The sequence below is a fragment of the Sphaerodactylus townsendi genome, unplaced genomic scaffold (genome assembly GCF_021028975.2).
Source record: "Sphaerodactylus townsendi isolate TG3544 unplaced genomic scaffold, MPM_Stown_v2.3 scaffold_692, whole genome shotgun sequence".
In the NCBI taxonomy this organism is placed as follows: Eukaryota; Metazoa; Chordata; class Lepidosauria; order Squamata; family Sphaerodactylidae; genus Sphaerodactylus; species Sphaerodactylus townsendi.
The window spans coordinates 1,538-12,550 of record NW_025950905.1 but is presented as its reverse complement, the minus strand read 5'-3'; the positions used below and the strand labels follow the sequence as shown (position 1 = coordinate 12,550).

General features: G+C 53.3%; 1 protein-coding gene across 1 annotated transcript; it reads right to left on the bottom strand.

Moving 5' to 3' along the window:
* Positions 1-2,139: 2,139 nt before the first annotated feature.
* On the bottom strand, positions 2,140-10,666 carry LOC125425526 (sterile alpha motif domain-containing protein 11-like; the record flags this gene model as incomplete). The annotated part of the gene is made up of 2 exons (XM_048483117.1): positions 2,140-2,423; positions 10,496-10,666. Coding segments are annotated over 2 exons (455 nt in total), but the record flags the coding sequence as incomplete, so codon positions are not given.
* Positions 10,667-11,013: the final 347 nt, after the last annotated feature.

The window sequence follows — 11,013 nt, the reverse complement described above, 5'->3', positions numbered from 1 at the left end:
GGCTGATGGGAATTGTAGTTCCTGAACATCTGGAGAGCCGCAGGTTCCCTACCCCTGGTCTAGCATATGCCTATTGGATGCTTCTCAGGGTAGGGATGATTGCTGAACGATGGTAGTGAAGAGGACATTCCTATTTGGTGCATTTCTGCCTCTCTTCTAGGGTGGTGATGGGGAATGCTATTGTTACAGCTGACTTACGGCAACCCCATAGGGTTTTCAAGACAAGAGGGGAAGAGGTGGTTTGCCACTGCCTGCCACTGCACAGCAGCAACTCTGGACTGTCATGGTGGGCTCAATTCCAAGTACTGACCCTACTTAGCTTCTGAGACACGGCCAGGTGAGGACATTATCTCCTGTATATAGGTCCGTGGTGGCGAACCTTTGGCACTCCAGAACCTTTGGCACTCCAGATGCTGGCAGGGGCTGATGGGAATTGTAGTCCATAACATCTGGAGTGCCAAAGGTTCGCCACCACTGATATAGGTGGTTATTCAATGTTGAAAAGGTGTTCCTATTGCCTAACCTTCTATCTAGGACAGGGGTCTGCAACCTGCGGCTCTCCAGATGTTCACGAACCACAATTCCCATCAGCTCCTGTCAGCATGGCCAATTGGCCATCCTGGCAGGGGGCTGATGGGAATTGTAGTTCATGAACATCTGGAGAGCCGCAGGTTGCAGACCCCTGATCTAGGAAGAGAGCCCAGGCCTTGATAGATCAATCATCCTGGATAGATTCAATAATCCTCTGGATGCCACCACCATGCTCAAGGATCAAACCAAGGCCTGTCTAACCCCACCACAGCCTTCATGCTCCCGGCTGCCCCAAGCAGAGCGCGAAAGCGACAGCCCTTTCACACTGGTCAAATACAACAGCCAGGATTCATTTAGCTATCCCGAGTGAGAGCTCTTGATAGATCCTTCCCCGCGAATTTGGTAGAATTCTTCTCTTAAAGCAATTCAAGCTACAGAGGTCATGTTTACATCCTCGGATACTGAAATCCATAAGTTGAAGAGGCAGCAGAACTCCCTTAGGCCAGCGCGGTGTCGTGGTTAAGAGCAGGTGCACTCTAATCTGGAGAACCAGGTTTGATTCCCCGCTCTGCCACTTGAGTGGTGGAGGCTTATCTGGTGAACCAGATTAGATTGTACACTCCAACACATGCCAGCTGGGTGTCCTTGAGCTAGTCACAGTTCTTCGGGGCTCTCTCAGTCCCACCCACCTGACTTTGTTGGGGGGGGGGAGGGGGAAGGGAAAGGAGCTTGTAAGCCCCTTTGAGTCTCCTTACAGGAGAGAAAGGGGGGATATAAATCCAAACTCTTCTTCTTCTTCTTACTGGATAAGACTCAGACGGTCACAGATTACCACCAGCACCACCAGGCATTCAGATTATTTTGGCAGACACAGGTCTGAGCAAAGGAGGCGCTGCCTTTCTGCCTGCAGCGTGGCGGCCAGCGCAAATCCCGTCACATCACATGTCGGTAGCAAAGCAGTGACCGGAATTTGCCCTAACGGAGTTAAGGCGTCATTCAAGAAACAGACGACCTGTTTTGCCAGGGGCAGACCGCAGCCAACTAACGGCCGGCCAGTCGTCTGTTCCCTATCCTCTCCCCCCTCCCCGTGTCCCCCCCTCTCACTCCTTCAGCAAAGTGGCGATCTTTCAGCCAGTTACCTGGCGCCTCTCCAGGCCACACAGAGCCTGGGAGGTTTTCTTTGCCGACTGGCGGAGCCGAAACCCGCCCATGTCCGCATTCCTGGCGGATCTGTCTCCAGCATGCTTCGCCTGCTTTGGGGGCTTTGTGGGGCAGGTCAATTAGAGTGCAGCTCTTCGCCCCCTCCCTTTCCCCATATCCTTCTCTTTCCCAGGAGAGCTTCATCAGCCCCGGCCTGGGCGGCCTCCTCGATATGGCAAAATCCCCGGAAAGGGAAAATCCACGGCTGTTTGGAGCGCCTCTCTCCCCCCTCCCACATTTCAGCAGGTCTTAAATTTTTGTGCTTGGAATTTGTTCAGGGCTTAGTCTTGGAATCCACGGCCTTGGGATTAAGAGGAAATGCCTCTGAGCCTACGTGGACTGCTGTCCCTTTCCTGAAGGCAGGCCCAACACAGCTGGAACACATTGATGGCTCCAGCAGGTCAGATTCTACAGCAGCCAGATCCCACCCTCTTCCAGGGACATGAGGGTAGATGGGAACACCACAGACCCACACAGAGGCATCACACACTCACACACAGACACACTCTTCTTCCTGACCCCACAAAGGTTGCCCGGTAGGTACCTCTCAGAGAAGTGGGAATCCCGGTGTTGCGGGAGACCCTGCTTCCTACGCTGACTGGACGAGTTGCTGGCTGAAGGAAGGTGGGCCTCCATCGAGCTGGGGTTGCGCGCTGCGGCCGCGGCCACCTCTTGCCGTGCCCGGAGGAGATCTGCAGGGGGAAAAGAGGAAATCTTGGCATGAGTTGGTTGTCAAAACAGCAACCCTCTAGAGAGATTTGATTCGGGTCACGTCCCATCAGGGTTGAGTCCGAGATAATGTTTTCCATTGCCAGAGGTCAGCCAGGTCATGCATCTGAACATATGCAAAGTATTTCCCCGTTGCAGCTAAGAACCCCCACCCCTGTTTTCTTGAGAATGGCAGTTTTCAAGCAGGTTTGGTGCCCCAGAGCCATCCACATTTTGGAAATTAAGCAGCAATCAGGGCCCTTCCAGTCTCTGCTTGCCAGGGAAGGAAGAGTTAGCTGGAAAGAGGAAATGAATGGCGACCAAGCAAGGTTACAGGTGTGCATGTGCGTGTACACACACAAACAGCATACCACCTAGTACATCTGGACCTCTCCCGGCCACAACCCTCTGCCTTCCTTCCTGGAAAGAGTGAAAGCAATCTGCAGTTGAAGATGACGATGAAGGGAGGCTGGTGGAAATGAATTGCAGACGATCCCTCTCTCCTTTGGATCACCACGGAGAAAGCCAACCTTGGAGAGCTCTGAGCCAGCAAGACAAGCTCCCAGAGAATCCTTTCTCTACCCCTTGCGCATCTTCAGAGAGGTCCCTCTTCCTTTCTCTTCCACTCCCAGCCTTACGAAAACCCCTTGGTCTCTCTTTTGCACAAGGGCACCTCCTCCTTACCTCGGAGACTCTCCTTCCTGTATTCCCCCCCCCCCCCCCGTCCACTTTCCTCCACGTTTCCAAGAATTTCTGTCTACCAGGCTCTGAGAAGCCAGCTTTATCCTCCCCCCTCCGCCTCTCTGGAGAGGTGTTCTAATGAGAATTGGGGCTTCTTCCAAGAGTCCTGGGGGATTATGCTCCCAGGCCAACAGAGCAGAGATTTCTCTCATCAACTGTCAGGTGCAGCTGGAGAGATGGAGGGGGAAAGGAGAACTCGCAGCCCAAGCGATCCGACACTGCCGTGCCGGCCAGCTCTGCTACGGAGCCGTCCAACGTTTCCTGTCTAAAGCAGCCCCTTTAAAACGGATTCCTAGACGTGGCAGAAGCCAGCAACAGACAGGCAGGTTCGAGCCAAACCAGCCGACTCTCCCACCGTCCCCCCGCTGATTCGGGCTCCGGCAAGTCAAAGGGAATTGTGCAACCGACCCGAAAGTGGGGGCGAGGGGAACCCTCCCCTGCTCAGAAGAGGTCTCCCTCCTTCAGCCAAGCTGAGGGTGGGAAGTTTGGTCACTATGAGGTGTCTGGCCAGGACTTTGTGGTTGGGAGGACCGAGGCAATGAAGCCGAGGAAAAGCACCAGCCAGCAGATCACGGTGCAGAGTGAGAGGCTTCAAGGGTGACGGCCACCTATCCAGAAAGACCCATGGCTGTCTCCTGACCAGAGGTGGGATCCAGCAGGTTCTCACAGGTTCCCGAGAGTAGATTACTAATTATTTGTGTGTGCTGAGAGGGGGTTACTAATTGGTGATTTTGCCACGTGATTTTTGCGTTAGTTATGCCCCTCCTCTCAGCAGTAGCGCGCAGAACTTGAAGCAGTCTAGCAGGAGGTGCACCGGCATGCGTGGCAGCCTGCGCCTGTGTGCATTCGTTTCCTGCCCAAGGACTGGCGCAGCAGCTGCGTCCTTGCCACAGCCCCGCCCTGGAATGCCCCGCCCCCGGAATGCCCGGCCACGCTCCTGTCATGCCCCGCCCAGCCCCATTGGCGCTATGCCACAGTTTGAATCCCACCACCATGGGAACCTGTTACTAAAATTTTTGGATCCCACCAATGCCCCTGACCTTAGAAAAAGCTTATAGCTCAAGGCTGGCCTTTTGATTAGGAAAACAGTCAGACTTCTCCCTGTCTGCTGGCCTGCCCTCTCTCGGTTCCATAACCGCTTGCTTCTGGTCTGCTATGTCCGCTTCCCAGGGTCCCCCACACTCCACCCTCCTGGCTCTTGCAGACTTCTGATACCCCCCCCCCAACCCAACGTTTTAGCTCCTCCGCCCATGCAAACACTGCCTCCTCCCTCCAAGCAGAGGTGTGACCCACTTGTGCCCCCTCCCACTCTGCCCTCTGCAAGAAGGATGCCTCCAAAGCGGCGCCGTAATTCATCTGCCCACTCCGCCACTGCCCCCCCCCCCCCCATCTTTGCTTGCTTCAGTAGCACAGCCTGCCTGGGATTTATTTATATCCCAGCCCCAGCCGCCCATATATCGCTTTCGCCACGCTGAGTCTGTCTTGACCAATGTTCATCCCCCGTCGCCTCTTTGCTCGGCTTTTGAGCCAAGAGACCGAGAGAGAAAGAACGTTCTCCGGTTAGGAAAAAAGATATGAACGAGGGGTGAGGTGGGAAATGAAGGCGATGATGCTAAACAGGGGAGGTGAGAAAAACAGCAGCTTTGGGTGCTGCTGCTGGGGGCTACCTGCTGACCAAGGAGGGCTCAGTTCCCAGGCACCTGCCGGAAATGCAACGTCCCGGGAAAGAGGAGGGACGAGACATCCCCTGACACAGCTGGGGTAAAAGGGGATGCGAAGAGGGAAGATAGGGTCTGCACTGTGATGAGAAGGGATTGGCTGTTGGGAAGGGCTTGTGGCTCAGTGGAAGACCCTTGGCTTTGCATGCAGACGGCCCCAGGTTCCATTCCGGCTCTCTCCAGTTAAAATGGACTAGGCCACAGGCAACGGGAAAGACCTTTGCCGGAGAGAAGCTACCAGTCTGATAGGACAGGACTGTCCTTGATTACAGAATCATAGAGTTGGAAGAGACGCCCAAGGGCCATCCAGTCCAACCCCCTGCCATGCAGGAACACAGAATCAAAATGCTCCTGACAGGAGGGCCATCCAGCCTCTCTTTAAAAACCTCCAGAGAAGGAGACTCCAACACACTCCCAGGTAGTGCATTCCGCTGTTGAATAGCCCTGACTGTCAGGAAGTTTTTCCTGATGTTTAGGTGGGATCTCTTTTCCTTCACCTTGAACCCATGACTCCTGGTCCTGATGGGCCAAAAGCACAGGTGTCAAACTCACGCCTCTCCAAATGTTATAGACTACAGTTCCCATCATTCCCTGCCAGCATCATGCTGACAGGGGATGATGGGAACTGTAGTCCATAACATCTGGAGGGCCGCGAGTTTGACACCTATGAAACAGTGTAATTCGCTGTAAGGCGGCTTCATGCGAGTTCATGGGTAAGCAGTCTATCCTTTGAGGCAGCAACGGGGTTTTCAACAAATCCCACCCACCTGGCCTCCTGCTTCTCGATTCCCTCCCCCACTACTATTGCTGCTGCTATTATTACTTTGAGATTTTAATTGATGCCCATGCTACCTTCGGAACTACCTGCTTTAAATTTTACTGTGACTACCATTTTGTGTTTTATTTTATTTATTATATTTATTGTATCTCACCTGATGAAAGCTGCCCTGAGCCCATCAGGGGAAGGGCAGCGTACAAATATAATAAAGAATAATCTGCCAGCAGGCCAGGATTTACTCTCCATATAAATTTATACGTCTGTGTATAGTTAACAAGTTGGCATCCAGTTTAGTCCAGGGAGTCACTGGGTGGCCTCAGGCAGTGTGTACAGACACAATCTGGATTCCCCATATGTAAAAATGGGGATAATGCTACCATTCTCAAGGGTGTGATATGGTGGCAGGGGGGGGGGGCTGCTAAAATGGCCATTGATTAATTTTAGTTCTTCTACCTACCGGCAGTTTTAAATTGTTCATTTTAATTAATAGGTTTTTAATGTGTTTTATTGTTTTGCTGCTGTCGTAAACCACCTTGCATTCCTGCGAGCTAGAAAAGCTGCTAATAAGTGTTTTAAACAAATGAGTAAAGTAAAAGAAGCTAACTCTGAACGTCTCAGCCTCTCTCAAAGGGAACTTCTGACCCTTCCCCCCCCCCCCCCCACCTTGCTACAGTGAGGAATTTGGTTAATGGTCCTTAGAGGAACAGGCTAGCAACAACTATGAATGAATTCCAACCCGCCCCCCCCTTAAGAGAAATAGCCACCCAAATAGATCTCCATTTCTACCAAGGCTAAGCAGCTGCTGAGGCTTAGCGTCCCCCCCCCCCCCCGCCCATTATTCTGTACCAGGAACGTTAATCCTTCCACGGCCAGGTAATTAGTGAGCGCTAATTAGCGGCTGTTTGTAGGAAGAGCCAGACAATGCCTTATTTATTGCTCCATTTGATGTTCTTGTCCTCCTGCCAGAACTGAGTAAGGAAGGTGGGGGGTGGGGGAGGAGAGAGTTGGTGGGGGAGAAGAGACCCTTTCAGACTCTCTGGGCTGAAGCCGGGACTTTCTTCCCAGCACTGGGCAATGGCCGTCCGAGCCCCATTCCAGACCCAGCCAGCCGGCACAAGTGATAAGTCAGCTGTGTGCCCAAAGTGTATTGCGCTCCTTCGGTGCAGTTCTTCAGGAGGCTGTGGCAATGGGCTAGAAGCCGCTGCCTGCTGTGTTCTGCCTGGGCTTTCACAGGCCCGCCTTGGCAGCAATCGGAGTTGTAAGGAGCAGCCCTAGGAAGACCTGAACGTGAAGGGGAATCCACCCGTCCCTTATCTCACGCAGGAATGAATGGAAGGCACACAAGGCAGTCTCCTTGCTGAAACAATCAGTCTTGATCTAGACCGGGACAGGAGGGGTCCCGGGTGCCCCCATCCCAGTGGCGTAGAGCCAAGGAGGCAGGATGGGTTGCGCGCGTGCCACAGGCACAGTTCCCCCTCATTCTGGCCCTGCCTCACCCCCATGTGCCCTGCCCGGACTTCTGCAGAAGAAAGCAGGAGAGAAAGGCCGCAAAGAAACAGCATACCTTAGAGCTGACGTGCTTGTTATGAAGGAAACACAGTGCCTCAGTCCAACGCTTTCCCTCATAATGCAGGTGCTGGGGGGCACTGGAAGCCAACCAGGAGTAGGCACAAGGGACTTTCCCCTCACCTGTGGATTCTGTCCCCCCCAAAATGTCCCTCCCCGAGGGGGGGCGGAGTAGAAGATTGGAACAAGATGGGCTTTTAAAATGTATTTATTTCCTTTAAACCCGCTATGGTCCACTCAGGGTGGGCTTGAAGCAGCCTGTGCTAGCAAAAAAAAAAGCCACAACAACAGACTCTACCAAAAACAAAATACATGCAGGTGAGAAGGTGTCATCAAGTTACAAAGCAACAAATCTACCTGCCTGGGCAAATTAATCCACGAGATGGGAGGGGGAGGAAATCAGATAGCAACAGGGGGGTTTTTTTGGCGGGGGGGAGTAGAAGATTTGCAGGAGAGAATCTACAGGAGGCAGAGGGCTTCTACGTGTTGCATTTCCCCCACAATTCACCTTGCCCTGAACTGAATGGTCCAGGCTAGCCTGATATTGTGAGATCTCTGAAGCTATGTAGGGTCTGCCCTGGTTGGTACTTAGATGGGAGTCTACCAGGAAAGTCCAGGGTTGCTAATGGCAGCAGGTGATGACAAACCACCTCTAAATATCGTTTGCCTTGGAAACTCTACAGGTTCACCATAAGTCAGCAGGGACTTGATGGCAATTTCTACCCACTACCAGGGAGCCTTGCTCAGAAAGCATATATCGGCCATGAAGCCCTTAGGGATGGTCTCAACCAAGATGCCCCGTTGCAAGACCATCTCTGCCTGCCTCCAGTTTCAAATGGCAAAGGTGTGAAGGCAGGTGTCTGCAAGGACAGCACCCACCCCAAACCGTGGAGCGTTCTCTCTCCCTCTGTAGATCTGTCCACAAATGTAAGCCTGAACTTTCAGGGGGTGACTTGTAAGGCCAACTGGTTGTGGGGCTGTGCCTTTTGCCCTTGTGTGGACCTGTAGCCATTCAAAAGGGGTGAACTGGTGAGTTTTCACACAAAGATCAGCAGGGGAGAAACAAGGCCATTAGGCCTTCCTGTGCCATGTTTCAGACTGGGTTGTCTACCAAACGCGGGCCTCTTTCGCTGTGAAATCTGCAGCGCCGGCTACCCCTGCTTCCCAGGCAAAAAGACTTTTAAATGCATACAGCCAGCCTCACCAGATTGCACTGAAAGCCCAGAGAATTCTCCCCTGGCCAGTGGCCGTATGCCTCCAATGTTTATAAATTAATTATCTGAAAAACGCAGGTCGCGCCTTATTGCAGGCGGGAGGGAAGGGGGGGGGGCTGTAATTTAGAAGCCTGAAGCGCTGCCAGTTCCAGGAGCCGCATTGATCCCAAATGACCACAACAATCCTCCAGAGCTCCCCCTCCCCACCCCCCAGCTTCCTCGCTCTGGCTTCCCATCCTTCTTCACTACCCGCACGCACACACACACACACGCACAGAGCGTATGTGTTATTTACAATGCTACCCTCTCCGAGGGTTTGGAAATCAAGAGTGATTGACAGACGGATGCTACGGGGATGGCGGTTCCAGGCACGGAGAATCGAGAACGCGGGGATTAATGCTAATGCTGAGCGGCGTGCGGAGGGGGGCCGGGAAGGCCGGGCAACCAATTAAAGCGAAAACGGTTTCTAAATTATTAAAACGCTCGTTGGTGCCACCGGGCATGCCCACAGACAATCGGCGCTTGCACGGACAGAAATAAAATTCCTGCCCAGCCTCGCCGAGCGAGCCTCTTCCCTGCTCCCAGATGGCTGCTCCTAAGATGAAAGGGAGCTCTGCCGGCCGTCCAGGCCTGGGAAAACCTCGCAAGCAGCCCTTCGCCTAGTCTCCGAGGGTCAATAAACGACTCTCCACGGGTAACCAGAAATAAGAAGCGAAACACAGTCGTTCCTTCTTTCCCTTTAGGCCACAGTTGTGTCTGGAGAGAAGAGCTGGGAAATCTTTTGTGGGCAAGAGATTTTTGTTTGTACAGTCCTGTTTTTCTGTCCCTAAAAATTCTCCCAGCACAACACCATGCAGCGGATGTGGCTCAGTGGCAGAACACGAGGCCCACAGGCAGGAAGCCCCCGGTTTGATCCACAGCTTCTCAAACCGAAGGATCCCAGACAGGAGATGTGGGACAAGACCCTTCTGCGCTAGAGACCCTGGTGAGTCACCGCCCGTCAGAGCGCTGAACATGACGGAGCACAAAACGTGTGTGTGTGTGCGCGCTAAATAGAAGCTGGTGGCACCTGCAGAGCTGGTATCAATTTTGTCTCTGGGACCCTCGTCACGGCAACAAGCTGCCTGTCTCCAATTGCCGTGACGACCGGCAGAACGGGTTGACAACCCTTGGCTGATTCCTCCCCAGCTGCCAGGAAATGCAGAAGCCAGAAAGATGCCCTCCAGCTTCCTTCAGGGCGACATTCCAGCGAGGATCTGTCAGAGTGAGGATTTGCTGTAGAGGGGAAGCGTCGTCCTTTTCAACTCTCTTCCCCGCCCCGCCCCCCTCTCGCAATTCTCCCCTAGCCAGATTTGGGTTCACTTAAAACAGCAATATGAATAGCTCTCGCTGTTACAGGCGCTTTTTCATCGGATCAAAAAGGAAGAGAAGAATCACGCCGGAGTGTCCCGAACAGGACTATTCCTCACGTTGTCATATTCTAAGATCACGTCGGTCTCTCTAGTACAGGGGTCTGCAACCTGCGGCTCTCCAGATGTTCATGGACTACAAACCCCATCAGCCCCTGCCAGCATGCTGGGAATTGTAGTCCATGAACATCTGGAGAGCCACAGGTTGCGGACCCCTGCTCTAGTATGTTTTTATCCTGCCCTTTTGGCCAATGAGATCAGAAACAACACTGTTGGGTGGGTTAGGGTGACTAACTCGGGGACAGCCAGCAAGTTCCTTGGCCGTGGGGATCTGAACCCAGATCTCATTGCTGGATTCTGGGGCACATCCTGGGAGCCCCCCCCCCCCCCCGAGCCCATGTCAGCTGCCTCTATCCCCCGGCACGTATCAGGAGCCCATCTTACAGCATGCAAAAGGCTCGATTTAAGGAGAAGATCCATAAATGGAGGCCAAGTTAACTTTTTGGAGCAGTTCTACATTCGTTGAGGACCCCTTTCAAGGAATTCTGGGGTTGCTCCAAATAATGCTTTGGGGGCAAAGGGGAATCACCCAACCAGAGCTCCAGATGGGTGGAACGGAAGTGCCCTCACCGCTGTGGCTGGGAACCGCCATGCTGTTGGCCAGCTGGTAAAGGCGCTGCTGCTGCTGCTGCTGCTCCTCAAAGGCGCCGTGTTCGTTGAGAGCCGACATCATCCGCCGGTAGTGCTCCTCCGGGGTCATCTGAGTGACGGCCCCCTCCAGCAAGGGCGTGTGGGAGTTCTCTGAAGGTTAGAAAGGAAAGATGGATACGGATGCCAACATGGCAGAGCGGGAGGCAAAGGTAAAGATGGGAGGAAGGGAAGGCAGGCAGGGAAAGGTGGGTGGACCACATCCTCTGCATACCTTCAGTGCAGAAAAGAATGCCTGAGCAACACAACACATAGCATACCCAACCACAGGTGCATTCTCCCACCCCACCCACACCCACCATGTGCATGTCCCTAGCAGAATAAGCAACTGTCATAAACAATCCCCTCTTTGTTCACTGTGGTTTTTCAGATGCACACGTAAAACATAACAGGCCTGCTTTTGCATCGTATAGGTATTCTCTCCAGCAACTGAAGAAGGG